Below are 27,036 nucleotides of genomic sequence, written 5' to 3' on the forward strand. Positions count from 1 at the left end.
TCCTCATTCCTTACACACAAGAAAAGACACATTTAGTAAGATTTGATTATATTCACAATATTCATTATTTCTGTCAGTATTAAACTAAGATCAAGAGGTACTATCTGTATGTGGTTTATTCCCACATGTTCTTTATGATATTCCACAGCAGAACATTTTCTTGTCACATATATGTCAAGATTAGTTCTGTCAGCACTAATTGCAGTGTACTTTTTTATTCTGTAGCATAACACAAAATAATTGCTTAACTGTAGAGGACATTATTAAATAAATTATAGTACATTCATTCTATGAAACCAGTGGGAAGAATGAACTAGGATTAATGTCCACCTTTGATGTCCAAGACCAAGTAAATATAAAAAGTAGTGTTTAGCATGCTCCACTTTTTATTTTTTACAGTAATGTATGTTTATAAATTGTTTCTCAAAATAGCCGTAAGAAATTGATAACAGTGATTGCATCCGGAGAGGGAAACTTCTGAATGTATAATTTGTTTCAAAATTAAATATAAAGAAATCATTGAGTAGAAAATTTTTCTCCTGTATCATGAGTTTTTGATGATAAACAAAGCCAGTAGTGCATTCTGCTTTCTCTGAGAGCTTCATTTTGTAATTATAGAAAAGTACAAGTTTAATGGGGTTACAAGAACATGTAAATGAGCTAACTGAAATGAGTTGTATATTAGCTGAGACTAATGTCATACTTTTAGCATTAATGTACCTTTTAGAAAGTAATCATTAAGCAGATAAAAAGAATTTCTATAAAAATTATAATTAGTTATACATTTAAAATATACACTATGCGTGAGAGCAAAATTGTTTCATTGATTTTTTTTTTTCCCTCTGAAAATATTAAATGGACTGCAAACCTCTTGATAGACTACCAGCAACCACCATGAAAGATCAGGAACCATCAGTGGTTTTCAACCACACTTTGAGAAACACTGTATTTAAGTGTATTAACCTCATTCTGTAGAACAATGATTCTTCACGAGGGATACACAATCATTTATAAACAAAGCAACAGATTGCTAGGGCCCTACTCTAGAATCTCAAATGCTGTCGTGTTTAAAAAAAAAAAAAAAGAATCCATTGTAACTTTTGATGTATATTCTTGGTAATAAACTGTTCTATGGTAATCCCAGTTACTTAGAATGATCTTCGTTCTCTTTCAAAGTTTGGAACTTTTTTAGTGGTACCATGGTACTATGTGAAGAGTCTAAATGCTTAGTGGTTTGTAGTGGTTCTGTGGGGCAGGTTAATAAGGGAGTGTATTTTGATTGTCACAATGATTGGGGAGGATTACTGGCATTCAGTGGGATGCTGGTCATCTTGCAATGTGTGGGACAGTCCTATTATGCAACAAAGAACAAAGAATTGTCTTGTGTCCTGTGTGACTTTTGAATATCTTGTCAGATTAAACTTTACAAATACAAATCAGTCGTCCTGTAATATGTAATACTGACACATCTATTTATAAGAAGTTATCCAAAACGGCTCAATAACTTATGTTCTTTTAGAATTGAATACTTTAAAATCTCAATCATGACATAAAATATAAATTTGTTTACATATGACTATAAATTATTAACTAACTTGATTATAATTTTGTAATAAGAATAATAAGACATCTCTGGGAGAAAGCACAGTGTTCTTCAAATTAATATTTTGATTATTTTTTTCTAGAAGGGAGACATATTCAGTATGCAAAGATTTCACAGATTGTAAAAGAAACATTTAATCAACTAATTTCTAATCATTCAGAATATCTGAAATGTAGTAATTCATTGGCTGCTTTTATAATTGAAAGAGGTAAGTCCCAATATTTGGAATGTGTTATTTTGTAGAAAAACCAATATCTTAATGGTCTGAATTATACTCTGTTAATTTTAGTTGACTATCTTTGCTCCATTCTCAGTGGTCTTGCATTGAAGTGACTTTTTCTAGTAGGTGTGGGTCATTAAACACAAAGGTTCTCAAAGGTAGAGATATAAAGTACACTGACCAGAAACCAATAGAGAACTGCAGAATGGTAAAAGGCCTAACGTTTTAAACCTTAACCCTGGTAGTACTACTATCCTCCTGAAATCTAATCCTCATTATAACAAACATTGAGAGGGTGGCTATAAAAATTAGTATCTTTTCTTCATTTTCAAGTAAGAGAATATTAAAATATGGAAAATCATATTCTTGTAGACATTATAATGATTCTAACTACATTTTTATCTTTTGTTTACTTTTTAATGTTCTGGCTTGATCCTTAGTTAAATGTTTGAGCCTTGTATTCATCTCTGAATTACATATTATAAATGATACAAAAACAATTTGAAATTTGGTTCCTGTTCTTAAGGAGTTATTGTGATCTAGGTGGGAAGAAAAGATACATACACTGGTTGAAAGTATAAGATGATAAAAATTAAAAATTGTTTTCTCTAATGCAAAAATGTATGAGAATTCATAGATAGAAGAGAAATGATAGGCTTAAAATGTTATGGAAAAAGTGAGACTTAAGCTGAAACTTTAAAGGTTGCCAAAGTTTGGATAAATACAGGAAAGGGAAGACATTTTGGGGGAGGGAAAGGCATGATGGAAGAGAGCAGCAATGGGAAAACTGTTTATGGGACAATGAGGTAAATTTATTGCTCCTACGCAGGCTATGCACAGGAGTAATACAAAATACAGTTAGATTGATAAAATAGTACCAGATTATGGAGTGACTTAAAAGCTAGTCAAAGGTTAGATTTATGTAATAATAAAACCAGTAATCTGTGAAAGATTTTAAACAGGGTTAGACATTGTGCTGTAGTTGTTAGGAGGATTAACATCAGACTTGGCTCTGCTCCTTAAATTACTTGGAGCAAGTTACATACTTGACATCTGTATGCCTTAATTTTCATCTTATTTGTTAAAATAGAGAGAAATAACAACAATCCCTACTTAATGGAGTTGTTAGGATTAGATATGATAATGTAAATAAAATATTTAGCATGGTACTTAGCATTTGGCTTAATAAATTTCATTTGCAGTGATTAAGATAAATGAAACGATAATTGACAACAATTTTTCGAAAAGATTACAGGGGTTGAACCTGAATTATGGAATGACAACTTAAGTGGTTGAGATGGAGTGCCTAAATTGGAGTCAAGATGGACATGAACAGGAAGGGGGAAAAATTAATGTGATAAGATGAAGTTGACAATAAATGATAGGTGAAATGAGATGAATAAAAAATAATAGCATCATTTCACATTTACATAGGAGTAGTGTTTCCATATACACAAGGAATCTAGAAGCTGGTGTGAAGTTTGGTGGAGAAAAGCATGGATGAAAATAATAAATGTAGTTTTAGAAATTATGAGTATGAATATGGGATGGGAAATTATAGTGAAATCAAGTGAACATTCCTGGAGTAACTCCCACAATCAATACATACTTAAAATGTATTCTTAGACACCTTGCCTCATTATTTTTCACTGGGTCTGTAAGAAGCTATCAAATCCAAATGTCCTTTTCTCCCCTGCCACATCTTGTCTGTTGTGACAGTAGAGGAAGAATTAGCCTCCTCTTACAGGCTAATTGTTTCACTTAAGTTCTGATTCCATTCCTGCTCACATCTTTTGGTTATCTCCTTTTTCTTGCATTATCAAACGAATATCTCCCTGAAGCATTGCAGGTCAAGTTACAGAATCCAGAAAGAAGCTGAGTTCTTGGCTGTGCTGTTGCTCTTTATAAATCAGAGCTTCATCACCATTCCAGAACTTACAGTATATAATTTTATTCAAGGGAAGGTTCACAGACCTGGTTATTGAGTCAAATTTAGCATTAACAGGATCACATCTGTACCCTAGGAATGAAAACAGAGTCCATACCCAAGTGTCCCTGAATAATATATCTTTGCTTTCATCTCTTCAGTATTCTGGAAAGCCTGGTTTCCCAAACTTTCATCCTAAAAATAAAGAAACTTCCTTTAAACCCATTGCACCTTCCCACCTAAATCCAAAGTCATTATTTACTTGACCTTACTTCATCAAGAAGCTGTTTATAGCCACTGTATCTACTCTTTACTCCAGTTTAGCTTTTTTTTCTCAACTGCTTCTTGGAAAAGTTCTTGTCGAGGCTACCCACTGCCTGCATGTTGCAGAATCCAGTGAATTTTGTTACGTGCTCACTTTATCCATTTATCTGTTGAGACACTTAACGTGGTTTCTATACCTTGGCTATTGTGAATAATGCTGCAGTGAACATGGGAGTTCAGATATCTCTTTTGATCTTAATTTCATTTCCTTTGGATGTATACCCAGAAGCAGGATTGCTAGATCATGTGGCCATTATATTTTTATTTTTTAAGAAGTCTTCATACTGTTTTCCATAATGTCTGTACAAATTTACATTCCTACTACCAACACAGGGTTACCTTTTTGTCTGCATTCTCGCCAAAATTTACTGCATTTTGACTGTTTGATAGTCAATGATATCTCATTGTGGTTTTGATTTGCATTTTTCTGACAATTAGTAATGTTGAGCACCTGTTTGTAAGTCTTCTTTGGAAAAAATGTCTATTAAGGTCCAGGTCCTTCACTCATGTTTTAATCAAATTTTTTTTTTTTTTTTTTTTTTTTTTTTTTACTGTTGAGTTGTGGGAGTTACTTATATATTTTGGATATTAACCTCCTACTGGATATATGGTTTGCAGATATTTTCTTCTATTTTGTAGGTTGTCTTTTCATTTTGTTATTCCCTTTGCTGTGCATAAAGGAGTGATATTGAGTTGTAATTTGCATGGTTTTTGCTTCAGTAGCTTCTCCATAGCTCTTAGGTAAAATCCACAAACTCTTTAGCAAGGTATATGATGTCTTTTTCTCTAACTTCATCTTATACCATTCCCTTTACCCTACTTACTGGAGCAGCTACCCTGTTCTTCTCTCTCCGCCCAGGGTGGTGTGCACATATTATTTCTTTTGACTAGAATACCCTTTCACTCATGGTGAGAAATTTCAGCTTCTTAGGGAGGGATTCTGTAACTAGTCTGTATGAGGTGACCTTTGCTCTCGTTATTCTTCACATCAGCCTCATGTTTATTTCCTTCAAAGCATTTACCACAATTTGAGGTTTGTTTAGTCTTTTTCTCAAACTCCTAGCCTCAAGTGATCTTCCCCTCAGCCTCCTGAATAACTGGGACTACAGTAGCATGCCACCATGCTTGTTTAGTCTTTTTTGTCTCCCCAATAGAAGCTTCATGAGGGCATGTCTTGCTCAACATTTTATTCCTAGCATCTACTTCAGTGCCTGGTACTCAGTAAAACCTCAGCGATTCTTATAGAATTAGTGAAATTCCTTTAGGTAATTGCAGATATAAAACTGAATTTTGTTTGAAGGACTAGACTCGAGATTTTCTGATCTCATCAACATAGAAGTAAAAGATAGAATGAGGAAGATATTCAGAGGGGAATATTTATAGGTTAAAAAAAGGGACCTAGTCAGTAGGCAATAGAAATTCCTCATAATTAAGATATAAGAAGAAAAAGGACTGCCAATTTGAATTGTGTATTTTTGAAGTCCAGAATTTCAAGGAGGTTTCAAGTGGGTTGTAGCAAAATGGGAATGGAGCAAAGCCACTGGGAAAAAGCATAAGGTTCTTGTTTGTTCAAGAAAACAGTGTCAATGGAACAGAGAAAAATAATTTGGTTTATATAGAGTGAGTGGATTAAGAAAAATTAGAGGTATTGTGTATAGACATTTAAGACAAGTAGAATGGCGAGGTCTCTTAGAAAGTCAAATAAATCTAGATGTAGAAGAAATAGATGCATATTTAAAAGTCAGGGATATTTGGGTATTCTATTGATTGTGGTAAAAATTTAGATTTTGTGTCATAAGACTTCTGTCTTTTTAATTGGGATACTACTTTTTTTTTTTTTCTTTTGAGACAGAGTTCTCCCTCTGTCACCCATGATAGAGTAGTACAATGGCATCATCGTAGCTCACTGCAACCTCAAACTCCTGGGCTCAAGCGATTCTCCTGCCTCAGCCTCCTGAGTAGCTAGGACTACAGGCACCATGCCCAGCTAATTTTTTCTATTTTTAGTAGAGAATAGAGGTCTCACTCTTGGTCAGGCTGGTCCTGAACTCCTTACCTCAAGCCATGCTCCTGCTTCAGCCTCCCAGAGTGCTAGGATTACAGGTGTGAGGGATACTACTTTTTAAATTTTGCTTCTTTTAAGACTCTTAATTTGAAATTGTGGAATTATTTTTCCATCCTTTGGTCAATATATTTTATTTAATTAAAAATGATGGGATAGAGGTGAGGGCTGAACATAGGGAAGAAGGAGATTAAATTAACCGGCTACTGTTCACCTTTTTCTTTCAGCTGGACATCATGAAGTTGTAGCTATAGGCACAGGTGAATACAATTATAGCCAGTGCATTAAGCCAAATGGAAGAGTGTTGCATGACACTCATGCTGTTGTTACAGCAAGAAGGTCTCTCCTTAGGTAAGGTAACGTATATTTAATGCCATCAAATATTAATACTTTCAGCCCAAAGTAACTTCATATAAAAGTCTTTATTTATAAATGGAATTTTATGAATCATTGAGCCAAGGATGTGACATTCTCTTATCTAAGTCATTTGATTATTTCCATGTCACCTTTGGAAACGTTATCATAGTAACTCCACTATCTAGTCTTTGGATTCTAGAGGCTTTCATTATTAAGACCCTGTGAACTTAGGCTTTAAGAGCCCTCCAATCTTTTTAAAAAGATAAAAATAACATATTTTTTTAGTGACTAAAGTTATTGGAAAGTATAGCTTTAGTAGGCTTGGTTTTATTTCACCCCTGAATTAGCCATACTTATCCAGCACCAGAAACCAACTGGTTCATGCAAACTTTACCATATAGCTGAATGTAGAATAAATATTCTTGAGGCTGGCAGATCTCAGAGAGAGGAAGGGGCTGAGGTGAGCATGCCTAGTTTCTCTTTCCAAACTCGTCAGTCACTCTAGTCCCTCTGCTCTTTATTTAAGCAGAGTGAATAGCAAGTGGAGGAGAGAGGCAGGAATTTGAAGTCCTTTTATATGAAAATATGAAAAGTAGGAAATGAATGTTACCTCCCATACTGTCCACCAGCTTTAGTTCTTTTAAGCATTGAACCTAATTTTTATCAAACTTTTTGTTATGGAAATTTGCAAACATGCACAAGGGAGAATGGGATAATAAATTCAGCTTCAACAGTTATTAGTGTTCTGTTCTTGTTTAATCTCTGCATTCTTTTTTGTCAGTGTTTTCTTTGCTGTGGTAGTTTAAAACCAACTTAAGACATTTGGTTATCACTGTATTGTTCCTGTGCTTTTTCTTTAAAACCATTAAGGAGCAGGAACTATAGTTTTGTTATAGTAGTAGTAGTAGTAGTAGTAGTAATAGTTTATTTGGGTAGGGAAGGAAAAATAGAAGAAAGGCAAAAAATTGGCTCTTCACCTGGGAGGCTGGTAACAAAACTGTCTGAGGAAGAAGGGAGGAATCAGTAGAGAAATGGGTCTTTTGCAGAATATGATAGTTGAAGACTCAAATGTGAAATGGAAGTGCAGTGGTAGTCAGGGAATGGTGTTGTAAGGCAGGTTACAGAGCAGACTAGGCTCCAATTGAGGACTTCTTAAGGGACTTAATTTTTCATTAAATAAGGCTAAGATTATTTTAGGAGTTCTTATCAAAAATGTTGACATACAGGGACATTGTTCATGGCACATATGGATATGATCATCAAGATATATCTTTTATAAATTTTATTACTTGATAACGTTATAACATTTATTTTAGGTACTTTTATAGACAGCTTCTACTCTTCTACAGTAAAAATCCTGCTATGATGGAAAAATCAATATTTTGCACGGAACCAGCTTCTGATCTACTCACTCTTAAACAGAGTATCAACATTTACCTCTATATGAACCAGTTGCCAAAAGGATCAGCCCAGATTAAGTCACAGTTGTAAGTATTATGGAAGTTATTTTTAAAAGCAAGTGGGATGGACTTGCCATATATTCTGAATCCCTACAGCAAATAGAATGGGTAAATTCTAATTATCCATATTTTCCCTCTAGTCTTGAGTTGTTATTTGTGGCCTGCAGGATGCCACAAATCCTTTCTCACTTCTCTCCACTCAGTCTGATCTATTACTGCTACAGGTTTAGAATCCCAAATCTGGAAATCTGAAATCAGAAATGTTCCAAAATTAAAAACTTTTTGAGCACCAACATGATACTCAAATGCTTATCGGAACATTTTGGATTTCCAATTTTCGTATTTGGGTTACTCAGCCAGTAAGTATAAAGCAAATATTCCACAATCTGAAAAATCCAAAATATGAAACACTTCTGATCCCAAGCATTTCAGATAAGGCATATCCAGCCCATACATAAAAATGCTATGTACTTCACCACTTTCTTTTCTGTACCATTTAACATCATCTAGTCCTTTCTATTTTTAAGACCTCATAAACTTTAGGAACATGTGGACTTATGTGCTATTCACATACAAATACGGTAGTCTATGGCCAAAACTTCATTGCTTTGATGAATGGATAGCATCAGGTAGCATGAAATTTAAACAGTACAGAGAAGTTTAAAGAAAAAAGTAAAATTCATCTCAAGGCTGACCGTCTAGAGATGACCATGGGTAATATTTTAATAAAAATTCCTCTGGTAACACCTTTAAAAATAAGGTCAATGTTGCCTAGAGAGAAACTTCAAGAAAAAGAATTTTAGATTTTATTGTTATATTTTATTAGAAATGAAAATTAAAGAATTGCCAGTTTTCTTTTTTATTCCCTCATTTTGTAGTTTTTAAAAATTTTCATACAGAGGAAAGAAATAACTCACTATTAGGGGAATGAAAATTAGTTTTTCTTTTGATTTTAAGGGACCTGAAGAAGGTTGATAATATGAAAAATATTCTGTGCTGGAGTCTCTAAATATGGTTAATTTCTATTTTGTATTAATCTAGTAGAATGAAGTCACTCCATTCCTACCTTGCTTTGTGCTTGCATCTGTTTCTGTTACTAAAATTAAATGTGTGCTTGCAAGTTAAACATTTTAGAAAATAATTTTTATTTACATGTGAATTTTACTATGTCAACTTTTTTTTTTTATAAGAAGAAACTTTCTTTTCTTTTTCTAGACGTCTTAATCCACATTCTATATCTGCATTTGAAGCCAATGAAGAACTGAGTCTCCATGTGGCTGTTGAGGGAAAAATTTATCTGACTGTTTACTGTCCTGCAGATGTTGTTGATAGAGTAAGCAGTATGTCCTCAAGTGACAAATTGACAAGATGGGAAGTACTTGGTGTACAGGGAGCATTGCTGAGTCACTTTATACAGCCAGTTTATATCAGCAGTATACTTGTTGGTAAGTGGAATTTTAGTTCCTCCTAGCCTCTTTCACTAAGAAAAGTCTCTATATTTTACTTATCAGTATAAAGTCAGCTTTTGCATCTGTGAAACTTTAAGGTCAAAAGACAGATTTGAGCTGTTTGTTTCATGGCAACTTATAATCACACTTAATACGATGTGACTTTTGTCATCAGGAGACCAAGAATTAATATTTCAAATTAGCCAATTAGATATGTTCTGTCTCAAACTTACACTTTTGTTTGCACAATATTTAATTTCTCTCCCTGTATTTTGGGAGAAGATGCTTCCTTAAACTTCTCAAATCTAAAAGCTTTTATTGACTTCTCCCTGAAATAAGAAAAATGTTAAACACTCATTTTGGCTCTTTCATTATACTTTTTTTTTTAATATTTGGTTATGACATAGATCCTTTTGATTGGTCAAATGAGTACAAAGTAACTAGAACACAAATAATATCAATTAGTAATTCTTTCTTTGGTAGGAGATAATTAAGAATGCTAGATTTATATTTGAATGGCTTTACAGACATCATCTCATTAAGAAAACAATTTTGGGGCTCATTTCTGCAGTTTTCACAAGGCCTTATTTCAAAGTTTGGTTATCCTTGTGAAACAATTTACTATTATGACTTGGCTATTCTTTGTTTATTGTTAATTTTTGGAAATGAATATATGTGCAAGTTTTAGATCCTCACATAATATTTTTGTTTTTAGGCGGTCCTAATTCTGGATTTTTTTCTTGGTTTTTTTTTTTGTTTGTTTGTTTGTTTTTTTAGATATTTTATATCTATTTCTTTAGGAATTTCTCTTACTGTGGTTCTTTTTTTTTTTTTTTGGTTCCATATGCATATAAGGTATTGTAAAAAGAGAAATGGTTATTTATTTTATTTGTATATGAACTAGATTACTTGATTCACAATTAATTTAAAAGATTCAAAATGGTATTTAGTGAAAAGTTTCCATTTTAGTGCTCCAGGCACCCATTTTACCTCTGTGGAAGCAAACATTGCTATTACTAGTTTCTTGTTTTTCTTTCCAGAGGTAGTTAATGTTTATAGAAGTAAGTATATACATACATTCTCTTTTCTTTTTCTTTTTTATACCAAGAGGAACATACAATTCATATTTTTCTACATCTTGTTTTTTTCATTTAACAGTGTATCCAAGAAGTTTTCCATATGAGTACATAAAAAATTTCTTCATCATTCCTCATGGCTGCATGCTATTTCTTTGTATAAATAGATCATAATTTTTTTAACCAGTGCAGGTTGATGGAATTTTAGATTGTTTCTAATCTTTTGCAGCTACCAAAATGTTATAGTGAATGACCTTTTTACATTTGCTTTTCACACATGTAAAAACATATCTTAAGATGAATTCCTAAAAGTAGAATTGTAAGTCAAAAATGTGTGCATTTGTGATTTTGAAAAATATTGCCTCTTACCCTCCAGCTCACAGTCTCACTAGCAGTAGATGAGAGTGCTTGTTTACTCACATGCACAAAAGTGGTTATTCCTCACTCTTTTTTCAAAATGGATATTATTATAGATGAGGAACCACTGTTTGACACAATTTCTTAGATTTAATTTGGTTACTAAAATTCTTCCGTACCGTGTTTTCTTTTAGTCAATTCAGGTACTCTCCCAGACCTCTCCCACACTCTCCCAGAATCCGAGAAAACAAGATTCAGAATTTTCTTTAGAAAAGGCTCTTTTTGGTCTTCATAAATATCTGTGAAGTATCTAAGAAATGTCTGTGCTTCCTTTATAATCATGGCTTTGGTAAGCAAGGCTTTCTTTGACTTGTGAAAAAAGATTTTAAAATGTGTCATTTGTATGATGTAACTCCATACATACTTAGTTTCTTAAAAAGATAGACATATATTCCTTTACGTAGTTAGTAGTTTGGGACAGGGGCTTAAAAATTAGATCTCATCATTTGACTGTCATTTTGTACATGGCAATGGGAAACTCCAGGTAGCAATAAAAACAAAATGACTATAAAATTGTTTCTGCTCTCTTTCTTGGCATCTTTGTGGGAACACATCTGAAGCTAATTAGTTGGTAATCTACGTGGTATAACCTAAATAAAGTTTAGTGTGTTTAAGCTGTGTGTGAAAAATACAGATTTCTGGACATCTTAAAATCTTTACTCTTTGGGTAGTGGGGGTTATAAGGCCCAGGAATATACATTTTAAAAGAGCACTAGCAGGTGACTCTGATACAGATAGTTAAATGCCTTACTACTGAAAAATACTTGTTTCAAGTGTTTGTACACTAAGAGTGTGATTTGGATAGCTAAAAAAAAAAAAAAAAAAAAATCTAAGGAATTAATTGAATTTAATAGTCCTCTGGTACAACTTCTTACTTAATATACTGACTCTTTTTATGCCATTCCAGATAGATGATCATCTAAGCCTGATTTAAAAGCATTCAGTAATGTGGAGTGTAGAATTTAAAGACAACCTATTCCATTAATTGAACAGCTCCCATTCTTTTTTTTTTTTTTTTCCAGTGTCCGCAAATCAAGCTTTATTGGACTACAGCTATATCCCTTTGTTTATGTAACTCTCTTTGGCTGTTTTCACATTATAACAGCAGATTTGAGTAGTTGCAACAGTCCTTATTGTTCGCAAAACCCAAAATATTTGCTATCTGGCCTTTTACAGAAAAGCTGGCCAACCCATAGTCTAGGATTACTTTGGGGGGCAAGGAGATAATGTCCTATGAGTCACTGGGATCGTGGAGGGTTGGAGCAGGAGGGAAAATGGAGACCATATAACTCAATCCCATCTTAGGACTTTCCATAAGGCCACATACACCGCAGTCTCCCAGGTGAGGTGACGCATTCATGCTCTGAGTCTACCACCCCAAAGTGATCAGATGCCTTTGTTCCTAGGAGTTTCCTTTGCCCAGGAGCGGGGAAGTGTAGGGGACAGGATAAACAGTGGGGAGGGGTTTTAAGTCTTCGTTATATAGAATTGAAATTTGCTTCCTTTTAATTCTGTACTAAGTGACCATAAAGATTAACTCTAATTCTTTAAAGATAATGATCTTGTCCCCTCTTCTCTTAAGCCATATAAAAACGTATACAATTCTTTATTTTGATCCTTTAAAACCTGGGTTAATTTAATAGATCATTTATGAATGGAAAGAGTATTGTAGGAGCAAAGGGAAGACTTCTACTTTGTCCACTGAAGGTTCACTGAAAAATCAGCTGACGAAGGCAGATTAATAGGAGAAAAAGCATGCAAATTTATTAATGTACATGGAGGGTGGGGAGAGGAATCACAGAGCGATTACCCAGTTACTCAGTACAATACATGAAGCTCGTATACCCTTTTTTCACAGATGAGAGGGGAGATAGGGAATATAGATAATTCTTTTGGGTACAGTAAATCATTAGAATGAATCTACCCAGGAGACAGGAGGAGGCAGGAGGCAGAGAGACAGAGATTATGGGAAAGTGAGGGGTAGAGCTCAGAGAAACAAAGATTACTGTTATGCAGATAAAATCCCCTAGATTCCTTCTTGGAGGTGCCCTCAGAAAAATAGATGAAAACTGTGATCTTTTGATTATTTGATGAGATTCCTAGGGAGAATCTCATCTCAAGACAATTGCATTTAAGCTTTCTTAGTCACACAAGGAAAATCCAGAGAGAATTTGTAAAATTGAATGCTTTGGGAAAGAGAATCAGAGAGACCTTGGTTCTGAGGCTTATTTCTAAGGCCTTTCTGTTTTCAAAACACTCAGCATGCTTAAGCACAATATTTGGGTGGTCATTTTCTGCACCTCAACATTCCCCTGTCTGAAACTTCCCTAGAAGTTTTATACACTGAAAGTTGAGTTTGTGGCTGTGGAGAGAAAAATCAAGTTAATAGCTGAATCACAAAGGATTCCGTTAAACCAGTCTCCTGTGGAAATAGGTCAGTCCAATTAAATAGTTGCATCTCATTTCAGAAGATCATATTGCAGATGGACTCTATTAAAAAGAGCCACAATTTTGTATGAAAACAACTACTCACTTGTGAGTTAAGATGCTCTAAGTTATAGCGACCAGCCAAGTGGTTAAGGAAATTCCAGAATGAGTCCCTTAGGATGCTTTGGGAAAGAGGATCAGAGATCCTCCACAGATTTTCATTTTGTCATTTTATGGTGCTGTTTAAATTTAAAACATGGGATCTAGGCTTACATTAAAAAGTAGTTTACCATTATTTGAATAGAAAATTATCCTGAGTAAACCAGAAAAAAAATTTCAGTTTGCTTGGATATTGAGAAATAGCTGGATTTATATTCATTTTCAAGCTTTTTACAGTATATTTTGCAAATTTGGTAATACCTATTAAAATAAGCTCATCTGTCCAAATATTACTCAAAAATGTTTGTCCAGGAGTATTTTCAACTAGAAGTCCTTTTCATATACTGATCTGAATTGTAGAATTGAAGTGTAGAGAATACTGAATGCTAATTTCCTCCTAGTGAAGGAATCCATTATAAATATAGTTGATGGATTTTTTTAAGAAGCAATTGATAACCTTAGAGATTCTGTTATTTGTATTTTCTTTTCCTTTTTCAAATCAGGAATGAAGTTCAGAATGTTAATAAAATACTTGCCCAAAAGAATTCAGTTTGCTTATTGGCAGAAGCTGGGTGCAAACCCAGTTTTCATAATTTCTCATGCTGCTGCTTATGGTAGATCTTTTATGTATGAATTGCTATCAGGTCAGGTCTCCTACAATCTTTAATTAGATTTAATCTTTGACTTTGGAATTTATTTCAGATCATTTTGAATCAATCAAATAAAAAAATTTTCAATTATATGATACAATTTTAGAGATATATTTTTCTAGAACAAGATTTACCCTCAAGATATAATCAAAATCATACGTCACATACAGTAAATCATTAATATATACATATATAAACGAGAAAAGCAAAATTTATAATAAACTATAAGTAAATTTATTTTCCTATTACATTAATTTTTATACTTCCCATTATATTATCGAGGTGAAACAATTGGATGTTTAAGAATCTTATAAGAAGTTTGACTTGTAGGTTTTTTTTTTTCTTTTTCCAAATATGTCTTGCTTTTTTAGGCGCAACCAGTGTCATCCCTTTGCAGTGTGTAATAAATACATTAGATTTTATTTTGAATCCATATCTACTATTCATTATAGGTACAATAACTATTTTTCAGACCTTAATTTTTCTGGGTTTTTTTTCTGTGCCCAAATATATTTTTAATTTGACTAGCGTTCATTTGTCACTTTTGATTTTGAATACTCAAAGGAAGTATTATATTTAGAAAAAGGATGTAAGAAGCAACTCATGTCCTTTTTAGATCATTTTCTTAGTGCCTAGGTGGTCATAATGAAGTGCTAGTAACTGATAAGCAAACAAAACTTTATTCATGAAACATGTCTAGTGATATACAAAGATTCTGTTGTTTGTAAGAACCTCTGACCTTCTAAGGAGGAAAGAGATCTGCTTTAGAATTAGTTTTTAAATTGGAGTGACTGCTTCCTAACTTCTGTTTTAAGTTTGATACAGCTCACTATTTTATAGTAGTGACGTTGCATCTTTTTGAGATCTCCTCTTCGATAATTATGACTGAGAATTTAAAGCTTTTAGTTTTGGCCATAATTTCAACCAGAAATGGTCATTCTTTAAATTATTTTGTGAAATTAAACATCATGTTATTGAAACATTTGTAATTTGTGGCCCTTAGATGTGGTAAAATAACTTTCACCACCTATTTCTCAGCCAGGTTTATCTGCTGCATTATGTGCTGATTTCTTGTTAGAAGGGATACAGACAGAATGAGCCAATTCTCTCCGGCAGAACCCTGTAAAAAGTACCAATTTCTTTCTGGGTCAGCTCTGGGTCTTTGCTTTTATTTAGTAGAATGACTTTTCCTTATTTTCTGTGTAAGTCTTTTTTAAAATGGAAATTCTGACTTACCACCTTGTCCTGGTTCTGGTAAAGAACATGGAAGTTGCTAAGAGAGAAGTAGGAAAGAGAAGGTTGAAAGATAAAGAATAGAGAAACAGACTTATACTATTTCCAATTATTTATTTTCTTTTTCTTTATTTTGGTATAGTCTTTTGATATTGAACCTCTGAGTATTTTGTTTTTGCTTTCTAGGTGATGGGAATTGCAGTGATACTAGAGGCTTAGAAATCGCTATAAAGCAACGTGTTGATGATGCACTCACTTCGAAACTTCCAATGTTTTACTTGGTGAATAGACCTCATATTAGTTTAGTACCCTGTGCATGTCCATTACAAATAAACTTGGAATATAAATCCCTGAGTCTGAATTGGGCGCAAGGGGATATTTCTTTGGAGATTGTGGATGGCCTAAGTGGGAAGATCACTGAAAGGTTAGAATTACTAATTTCTTTAAAAATCATTTATTACTTAAGCAGAAAAGGAGACACTTTTAATTGCATTTTTGTAATTTTTTATTTTTTGCATAACGTTTGTTGAATTCTGGACAATAATGTTATCATTGACTGAGTGTGACTATGTTGCAGGCATCTTACTAATTTAAAGAAAACCTAAGGAATCTGGCTCCATAACCTATTTGTCAAAGTGTCATTTCATGACCATTAGCATTAGAATAATATAATTTTTTTAAAAAAATCCAATTTCTCCTGCTGAATCTGAATTTCTGGATCTGGGGCTCAGGAATCTGTACTTTCTATGTGTTTTTTCAAATATTACCTATATATACTTAAGTGTGAGAACTGTGGTACCATGATATAATAATCCTGTAGGTTGGATGGTATTGTTCTTTTTTTTTTTTAACAGAGAAAAAAACTGAGATTCAAGCTAGGTTAAATATCTTGCCTAAGGTTACCTAAGTAGTTAGTGACACAACTGGGATTCTGATCCAGGCATTTTATTTGCAGAGTCCTTCTTCTTAACCATGATGGTCTATGCCTTCTAGACATTTCTTTGTAATATCCCTGTCATTGATTATTAAGTAAAACTAAAACCCTTCTTTTAGCATCAGTATACATTTATAATGAGTCAGTGAATAATGTTAAAAGTTTAAATGCTTAAAATTGCTTTCTTTGTGAAGGATGGATTTAAATTAAGGCCACATACAAATGTTTCTTGGTACGAACTCAGTCAAGCATAGATTATTTCAACTGGGACAAATTGCACTAGTTATGCTTTCAGTCAGTGTAAATCAGTGTTTTACTGTTGATAACAGACTCAACTACACACATATAAACAAAACAGGTCTTCTATAAAAGACATTGAAAAACTATTCACTGAAAACATATAAAATAATGGCATAACAAAGATGAAATTAATAAATGTAAAATGAGCTTAACTCATTTATTATGGCCAAATATTTTCCAAGTGATTACAAACAAAAAGCAAAAGATGTAATCTACATGTTAGACAAAGTGTAATTCAGTCTTAAAAGTGTTAAAATAAGACAGAGAAGGACACTTTGGCATTATAAAGAGTATAATGAAGACAGAACAGATATGAATACTTTTGCAGTAAGTGACGTAGTATCAACATTCATAAAGCAGAAATTGTAGAAGATGAGGAAAAATAGAAACACTACTAGTAGAGACAATAATTTACCTCTGTCAATTCATAGTAGATCAAGTGGACAAAACAGTAAGCAAGGATATAGCCATTTTAGATAATAAGGTAGAGATGATTATTTAAAACTCAGCACCATAAAAATATGAAATACAGTTATTTTTCAAGAACCTGTTGAATGATGACAAAAAATTGACCATTTATTGGGCCACAAAGAAAATTTCAAATTCCGAAAACTAGAAGCAATGTAGACAATATTCTCTGATTATGATGAGATAAAAATATAAATGACAAACTCAATACTAGAAGCTGCTTTTACTGGGAAAAAAGTTCTCCAACTCCTAGCTCAGAGGGGAAATATAAACTGAAATTGCAGAATATTTAGAATACAGGGATATTGAAAACATTACATATCAGCATTTGTAGGATGTAAAGAAAGCTGAATAGAAAAGTCAAAGCCTTAAATGCTTATATCAATAAATAATGAAAATATACTAAGCAATAAGGGAATAAACTAGGAATATAAAAAAGAAGCTAAAAAAGGGCAAAGGCAGAATAAATTACAAAAAGCTGTTTCATACGAAAAATCACTAGCTAATCTTACAAAATATTAGATAAGGAAGAAATTACTCAGAAATAGAGAAAATTAAGAAAATCATAAGCTACTTTGTATAAGCATTCAAATATAATTTAAAACCTGAATGAAATGGATAAATTTCTAGAAAAAGATTATTTTTCCAAAACTGGTACAGAAGAGGGAAAAATCTAAACATTATTTTCATGAGAAAGGTATCAAGAAGATAACCTAACTCTTCAAAAAAAGCACCCATTCTGAAGTAGTTCAGAGGTTTTTTATAAACGTTTAAATAACAGATGCTCCCAATGCTGTCTAAAAAGATGGATGATGTCTAATTACTTTTATGTAGCAAGTGATACTTGAACCTGATTTTAAAACATTACTGCACCTCCCTCTGACACACACAAAAGTCGCAGACCAAAGTCACTTATATCTAAGCAAAATTGTTAACTAAAATATTCGGAAGCAGAATCTAGCTGCACATTAATATATTTTACACAATACCAATTGGGATTTTTTTTTCTAGGAATACTAAGATAGTAATATAATGGAAATAACAGGTTAGAAATTCTTATTAATGTAATATGCCAAATTAATTGATCTAGGGGAAAATACCATATATTTATCTTATAAATTCTAAGAAGGCATATGATACAGTTCTACAACTGTTCTAGATGAAGATATTCAATAAAAAGAAATAGATATTTTTGTTACAGAATGACATACATTTTGATAGTCCAAAAATATCATGATTGATGAAATGTCAGAGATGTTCCTACTAACATTCAGAGGAAGACATTTACTGCTATTGCTGTTACCAACATTTTACTGGAGGCATTAATATATTTGTACAAGAGAAAGAAATGAGATATGTAAAATATTGGACAGGAGGAGGTAAAATTATCACTTTTTGAAGATGGTATCATTTATAACTGAAAAGCCCAATGATCTGAAAAATCACTGCAACAAAAGTATTATGGTAGAAAATAATATGTAGAGTTCAATAGATTTTATACATATGAGTTTTGTTAACTGTTGCTACCTATAAACTACCTCAAAACTTAGTGGCTTAAAACAAAAACAATTTATTATTACTATTAAAAGTTCTCGAGTCAGTTGAGTGGTTTTTCTGCATATTGTTGGGCTCTCCTATGCATCCGGGATCAGCTGTGGGTCAGCTACAGGTCCGGTTAGCTTATCTTCACCCATGTGTTCTCTTACTCTCTAATCAGCTAGTCCCAGCAGGCTCACATGTCAGATTAAAGGGTCCCAAAAAAGTAAGCATACAATGCCTAGACTCAGAACTGTCACACTGTTTTGTTCACCAACACAAATTGCAAGGCCAATATAAATTCTAGGGAAGGGTAAACCAACCACACCTCTTGATGGAGGATCTGAAAAGTCACATTGTAAAGAGCATGGAGACCAGAAGAAATGAAAGATTTTGACAATTTTTGTAATCTATCATAAGAACAACTGAGAGGATATAATGAAGGATAAAAGTTACAATAGTGAAAAGATTTGTGATCTGTGAACCCACTTTTATTAGAAACCCAGACAGATTACACATCTGTATGCCCATACATACACACATGTATGGAGGGTCATGAAGTGGGTTAGTATATGTTACTTTTTTATTGAGTTAAAATTTGCCTGAAGTAAAACATACTAAACAAGCTTGTGAGTTTTGATATATTTATGTACCTGTGTAACCATCAGCCCGGTCAAAATGCAGGATATTTTCATCAGCCCAGAAAGTATTTCCATGCCCCCTTCCAGTTAATCCCTGGTAGAAGCACTGTTTAATTTATTTGTATCACCATAGATAAAATTTTCTTCAAACAATAGAAATATTCCAGATATCAATCTTCTGCATTAATTTTTGATTACTATAACAATTTAGATTAAGAAATTGGCTTCAGAGATTAAATATTAAAATATAAATTATGTAAAAATAATTTCATTTCATGCATTGTACATAAATATTTTGTAGACTCTATGTTGGTTTTTAATCTTTACAATTGCCAATGTAAATCATTGAATGATTAGCATATGTTTCATTCCTTTCTACTTTAGTTCCCCATTTAAAAGTGGTTTGTCAATGGCAAGTCGACTTTGTAAGGCTGCAATGTTAAGTCGATTTAACTTGCTCGCCAAAGAAGCTAAAAAAGATTTACTTGAAGCCAGTACATATCATGCAGCTAAGGTAAGTCCTTAAAGGAATGAAGTTGATCATAGAAATCAAATTTAAGATAATAATGTAATTTTATGGTGATTATACATAGCAAAAGTTTATTAAGTAGTTCCTGAATATAAGATACTACCATGTAACGGTAAAATTAATTTTTAAATGAATATGCCAGAAACTGGGTATGTAAACAAATATTACCACTTAAAGTAGCCACTTCAATATGATACATACTTGCTTTGACAGTATTGCTCAAAACCTGGCATGTCATACCCAGAGAAAGAAATGGTAATGTCTTCTGTGTATGACATTAATTGTGATAACTATGGAATGTTAGATATTCTAAAATAATATGCTATTTATTATATCCATATAAATTAATTTTTCTATCTAAAGTTGTGAAAAAGCTTTCATTTCAGCATCTGATTTGGACTTGTTTTAATAGGTGATGTAGATAGCCTTTTTCTCTCTTCAGAAATACTTGTTTTTTCATACAAATATAATGTATGTTTAAGTAGAAAATTTGGAAATTTTTTAAAATAGAGAGGAAAAATATTATTTGTAATCCCACCTACTGTGCAAAATTAATGCTCTTGATCTTTTAATGTAAGCATGTTATTTTAGTTTCTTTTATATATATATTTGTGTATGCATATATTTAAAAATATTAACATCGTACTGATTGGTTTTTTATCTACTTTTTTCATGCAACATAACATGACATGAACAGTCTTCCTTGTTGCTATTGAATATTATATATAAATACAAATACATAAATATTATATATACATTGGTTTTGGTAACAGAATTTTAACAATATAGTGTTGTATAAAAATCTCCTAATTTTACCAACACCTTAATGCCACAATTGTGTAATTACAACCTGTAAAGCAGTTATATTAATTACAGGTCCCATATTTTTAAGTGTAAAAGCTTATCTAGACAATTTCTAGTTTTGGTGGCATAAAGAGGTTACAGATCTTCTCTATAAAAACAAAAAACTCAACAAAATTGTCAAAAACAATCTTCCACAACTCTGGAAATTGACAAAAAGGCAGAAAAGATATTGACAAGTGTGTGTTCTTCATAAACTGTTACTACTTTGGGTAAGGATAACAGGAGTTTATGGACTTCTTGCCCAGAGCTGTTCTCATTCTGTTCCTTTCTGGTAGTTTGAATGGCAAGAACTGTAGTTTTAGCCCAGTGAGGTTGCCAGCAAAAGCTGTAGCTTTGCTGTCAGAGGGCATGGATTTGATTTGGGGCAGGGGATGAAAATTTGCAGTTTTGTCAAATGCCGAACCTAGTAGAAAATGAGTGGGGAAAACTGGTAACTTTACTGGCCCAAGTTTGCAGTCCTGGTTGGAGGCAAGTGATAAGCCAACCGTCAACTTAACAAGGAGATTTTGAAAAAGAGAGAGCCACGAAAGGGCTGAGCTAAATTCTCCATGTTTTCCCAGCTAACTAAAAACTACACTTATATGCAGAGGATACCCAAGACAGCCTAGAAAAAAGTGAAAGCCAAGGGATACTTGAAAACTGGCTGCAACATTCAGTATACTCCCTTCCACACACAAATGGGAGTAGATGAAGGTATTAGCCTTATAGGCTTACTGTGCTTGAGCACAACTTCGGCTGAAGTCATTTGCTTATCTCTAAGCTATACAGATAAAAGGTAACTGCTGAGAAGCCAGACTGAAACATAAAATTAAGAATTGAAAAACCAGGAAACTGCACACCACAGTAAAGACATCTCAATTTAAGCAAGCTAATGTTAAAAAATAAGACCTTAGAAAAATAAAACAGAATCCAGAGTTGCTATAACATATTATCTAAAAAGTCCAGGTTTCCACCAAAAATTATAGGATATGAAAAAAACAGGAAATTGTAACCCATACTCAGCAAAAATAACAATCAATAGAAATTAATTCTGAATGAGTCCAAATGTTGACTATAACAAAGAATTCAGAGCAACTATTCTAAATATGTTCAAAGTATCAAAGGAAAATATCACCTTGTCTCAATAAATAGGCAATCTCAGTGAAGAAATAGAAACTTCAAAAGAGAACCAAATGGATATTCTGGGGTTGAAATAATGTATAATAACTAAAAAAATTCTCTGGTGGACTCAACAGTACATGTGAGTTTGACAGAAGAGGCATTGAACTTGTTGATAAATAGAAATTATTCTGTCAAAGAACAGAATGAAAATAGATTGAGGAAAAATGAACAGAGCCTGATATTTGTGGAACAATAGCAAACTCAATAATGTGTAATAGGTGTTGTAGTGGGAGAGGAAAGAAAAAAAATGGCAGGAAAAATATTTGAAGAAATGACTGAAAAATTCCCAAATTTGACGAAAAATATTAATAGATCCAAGAAGCTTAGTGAACCCCAAGAAAGTAAAAAATGAAAAAATATCCACACCTCGCCACATCTTACTCAAACTGCTTAAGACCAAAGACAAAGAAAAAAGTCTTGAAAGCAGCAAGAGAAAAATATTTATCAATTATAGGAGAACAATACATATAAAGTCTGATGTCTCATTAGTAACAATGGAGGCCAACCCAAAATAACCAAAACAATCCTAAAACAGAAAAACTAAGTTGAAAAATTAATACTTCCTAATTTCAAAGCTTACTGCACAGCTACAGTAATCAAGACAGTGTGGTACTGGCAAGAGGACAGACAGAGATTAATGGAAAATAATTGAGAGTACAGAAGTAAACCCTGGCACTCTTAGATCTGATACCAAAAGCACAATCCATAAGAGGAAAAAAAATAATTAGACTATTAAAATTGAAACTTTTGCTTTTCAAAAGTCATTATTAAGAAAGTAAAAAGACAAGCTACAACTGGAGGAAAACATTTGCAAATCCTATATATATAAGGGATTTGTATCCAGAATATGCAAAGAACTCTTGCAGCTCAATAATAAAAAGACAAATGACCCAATTTTTTAAATAGGCAGAGGATATGAGTAGAGATTTCTCCAAAGAAAATATACAAATGTCCAATAAGCATGTGAAAAGATACTCAACATCATTAATCATTACAGAAATGCAAATCAAAACCACAGTGATACATTACTTCATATAGGAGATGGCTATAATCAAAAAGATTGACAATAACATGTTAGCAAGGATGTGAAGAAATTGGAATCCTCATTAGTAAGGATGTGATGAAATTGGAATCCTTGTGTATTGCTGGTGGGAATGTAAATGGTATAGCTGCTTTGGAAAACAGTGTGACAGTTCCTCAAAAAATTGAACGTACAATTACCATCTTGAAAACATATGTCCACACAAAAACTTCTACATGAATATTAAGAGCAGCAGTGTTTATAATACACAAAAAATGCAAGCAATCAAAATGTTTGTCATCTGATGAATAGCTCAAATGTGGTACATCCATACAATGGAATATTACTTGGCAATAAAAAGACTTAAGTACCATAATGTATTCTGCAATATGGATGAACCTTGAAAATATGCTAAGTGAAAGAAGCTGGTCACAAAAGACTAAATATTGTATGATTCCATTTATTTGAAATGTGGCATGTTGAAACAATGGAATGTTGTAAGTGAGAGAAGCCAGACACATAACGCCCCATATTGTATGGTCATTTAAGTGTAAAGTCCATAATAGGCAAATTCAAGAAAGATTAGTGGTTTTCAAGTGCTAGGAGAGGAGAAAATCAGGAGTGACTGCTAATACAGAGTTCCTTTTTGGGGTGATGGTTGTACAACTTAGTGAATATACCAAAAACTGACTTGTGCACTTTAAAAGGATAAATTTTATGATATGTGAATTATATCTTAACAAAGCTGTTATAAAAGAAAAACAACAGAGGCCAGAAGGCAGTGGAATGACAGGTCCAAAGTGCTAAAAGAGCAGTCCTGGCAACCTAGAATTCTATATCCAGCAAAATAATCTTTCAGAAATAAAAGCAAAATAAAAATATTCCCAGGTTAATAAAAATTACTATCTTAATAGTTTGAAAAACTCAGTATTATTAGGATGTCACATCTCTCCAAATTAATCTATAGTTTCAGTGAAAAATTAAAATCCAGGCTTTTGTGTAGAAATTGGCAAGCTGATTGTGAAATTGATATGGAAAATCAAAGGACATAGAAGAGCCAAAACAATTCTGAAAAAGAACAAATTTGGAAAGCTTAGCCTACTTAATTTAAAAACTTACTGTAAAGCCATAGTAATTAAGATAATATACTGATATAATAATAGACGTATAGATCAATGGAACAGAAATAAACCCACACACATATGGTCAATTGATTTTCTACAAAGGTGCCAATGTAGTTCATTGGGAGAAAGAATAGTCTTTTCAATAAATGGTGCAATATCCATGGGTAAAACAATTAACTTAGAACTTTATGTCAGTCATACACAAAAATTAAAATGAATGTTAGATCTAACCATGAGAGCTAAAACTTAAACTTTAAAATTCTTACATTCTTAGGGAAAGATTCGATAGATAATGACACCAAAAGCATAACCTATAAAAGAAAAATTGATCATTTGAATCAAAATTAAAAACTTCTCAAAATTCATTATGAAGAAAATGAAAAGATAAGCCGCAAGCTGGGAGAAGAGACTTATAAATCATGTATTTGACAAAAGACTTGGATCTAGAATATGTTAAGAATTCTTATAACTCAAAAATAGGACAAACTGCAAATTTTTAAAGTGGCAAGTAATATATACAAGTGACTAATAAATAACATAAAAGGTGCTCAACCTCATTAGTCTTAAGGGAGATGAAAATCAAACTGCTGCACACCCACTAAAATCCAAAAGACTGACCATACCGGGTGTTGTTGAGGATGTGGAAAAACTTGAACCCTCATGCATTACTGACAGGAATGTAAAATGGTACAACCACTTTAGAAAACAGTTTTGTGTTTTCTTAAGGTACCATGTGATCTAGCAATTCCACTGGTATCTATTTAAGAGAAAAAAAAAAACTCACGTCCACATAAAGACTAATACGTGCATGTTTATAGCAGCATAATTCATAATAGCCAAAAACTGGAAATAACTCAAATGTTCATCACCTGATGAGTGTATAATATGTGTTATGTCCCTGCAATGGATTATTAATCAGCAATTAAAAATAACAAAGTACTGATAACATGAAACAACATGGATGAACTGGAAAACATGTTAACTGAAAGGAGCCTGACACAACAAAAATACCTATTGTATTAGTCAAATTTATATGAAATTTTTAGAAAAAGCAAAATTCTCATGAGACAGAAAATAGACTCTTGGTTGCCTGGGGATAGGGAAAGGGCCAGGAATACTGACTGCAGGTGGGGCACAGTGGAACTTTTTAGAGGTGATGGATTTGTTTTACATCTGGGCCGTGGTGATATTTACATACCTGTATAAATGTACTAAAAAATGTCAAACTGTACACTTAACAGTGAATGAGTTTTATGGTATGTAAATTATACCTCAGTAAATCTGGCTTTTTAAAAGTTCATCTGTATGTTCCTTTATAAAAAATGAAAATATATCAAAACAGTAATGGTGATTATCTGTTATTTGGGGCTTACAGGTAATTTTTATTTCCTTCTGTGTATTTTTTGTTTTCAAATTTTCTGTAATGAGTATTATTACTCTGAATTAAAAATGTTAGAAAAAAAGAAAAATTGCTTTTTAGGAGTATTGGAAAAGGAAATTTTTAGCTTCAAAAATAATTTTGAAAAAATTAGAATTCAAAAAGATTTTCATGAATTTTTTATTTAATTAAATTATTTTTGTTAATTTAAACTAAAACAATATTAGGGCTGCTTACTTTTTACAAATCAAATTCTGCTTATTTCTATAATTAATTTTTTTCCCTCTCTAGTGTATGTCTGGCTCCTATCAAGAAGCTAAAACTTTGTTGAAATCCTACTTAAAGCAGCACGGCTATGGATCCTGGATTGTGAAATCTCCCTCTATAGAGCAATTTAGTATGTGAATTAGGCAATCCATTGTCATATTAAAAACCTTTTATTTTTTGGTGTGTTTTGACTAGTAAAAATGTTTTTAAAATATTGATGGTTTTCAACTTTCAAAATCAGAGTCTTGAAACAGGGTCCAGGGATTACTGACAATTTGTAAATATCCCTGTCAATTTACATTGAAACATTAGGTTTTTTTTTACCATTACTCTTTATATAGTTTAAAAGATTACATTTTAAGTTTTTGCTTTAAAGCTATCCATGCAGCTACAATATTCAACATTGTGTCCTGGTATCTCACTCAATTTTTTTTTATTAATAATTGTAAAGCAAGAATAAAAACAATAATTCTTACTCATTCGTTGACTAATTCAACAGGCCTTTGACTGCCTAATATTTGCCAGTCAGCATTCTAGGCAGTAGTAAAAAAAACAGTAATTAAACATCATCTCTCATATCAAAGGAGTTTATGAATGCAAACCACACATATTAATGTAGAAAAATATTAACCATGTTAAGGAATAGTCTGCATTAATATGTTGTTATTCTGATTAATAGAGGATTATCATATATGCTTTAAATAAGTTTGCCTGTTTTCAACCGGCAAACTTATTTAAAGCATCTACCTATACCAAATGTTATTTAATCCCTTATAATTTAGAATAGTAGGGATTTCTAATTTATAGGTCAATAAAAGACTGTTTAGCTTTATGTCTATATTTGTTTATACAGTGATTAAATGTCAAGGGAAGTTTAGATACTCTTGAGTTAGGATATATAAATTTAGTGAAATCGTGAGTTTTTCCCATATTTTAGCTTCTTCACCCTGTTCATTGGTTTTCAATCACAGATACTGTGTTAAATATTAGTTCTCAGAGTATGTGCCTCTTACCTTGGATCTTTAAAGACTAAACTTACAGTAGAAACTATTATAATCCCTGATGATTGACGTAAGGTGTTTTTGTGTGTGTGTGTCTATTCTGAAAGTATGGTAAAATTTAGATGAACAGTGAAGTCATTCTGGAAAGTCATACTTACATGTCTTTTGGTAGTCTAAACTTTCCTTATTAATATTAGATCAAATCATGTGAAGTTGCCATTTTTTGTAGATTAAAAAGATCAAATATGGGCAGTTTCATATGGATCAACATAAATACAAGTAAGTTTCATTTCAATCAAGTACATAATATGTTTTACTTATTTCTGCAACTGGTATTTCCTTGTTAAATATTTGTTAATCTTTTACAAGGCTGTTTCCTTTGATAGCAAATTTCTAGCCTTTATTTCTATTATTTTACTTCTGCCTGATAGTAAATTTGCCTTTGAAAA

The 27,036-nt window shown here is 32.5% G+C and overlaps 1 protein-coding gene across 3 annotated transcripts in view; it reads left to right on the forward strand.

Annotated features, from left to right (window-relative positions):
• The window catches only part of ADAD1 (adenosine deaminase domain containing 1), a 38,677-nt gene extending 12,908 nt beyond the window's left edge, over window positions 1-25,769 (forward strand). For 2 of the 3 annotated variants that reach the window (XM_069493331.1, XM_069493329.1), the window contains 7 exons: window positions 1,686-1,811; window positions 6,364-6,487; window positions 7,810-7,980; window positions 9,169-9,398; window positions 15,550-15,787; window positions 19,627-19,756; window positions 25,611-25,769. In XM_069493331.1, the coding sequence (XP_069349432.1) occupies window positions 1,686-1,811; window positions 6,364-6,487; window positions 7,810-7,980; window positions 9,169-9,398; window positions 15,550-15,787; window positions 19,627-19,756; window positions 25,611-25,724 (1,133 nt within the window). In that variant the 3' untranslated portion in view covers window positions 25,725-25,769. The remainder of the gene's footprint in view (window positions 1-1,685; window positions 1,812-6,363; window positions 6,488-7,809; window positions 7,981-9,168; window positions 9,399-15,549; window positions 15,788-19,626; window positions 19,757-25,610) is intronic. The other variant, XM_069493330.1, reaches the window with a different exon arrangement.
• Window positions 25,770-27,036: the final 1,267 nt, after the last annotated feature.

This window comes from Eulemur rufifrons, chromosome 18 (assembly GCF_041146395.1).
Source record: "Eulemur rufifrons isolate Redbay chromosome 18, OSU_ERuf_1, whole genome shotgun sequence".
In the NCBI taxonomy this organism is placed as follows: Eukaryota; Metazoa; Chordata; class Mammalia; order Primates; family Lemuridae; genus Eulemur; species Eulemur rufifrons.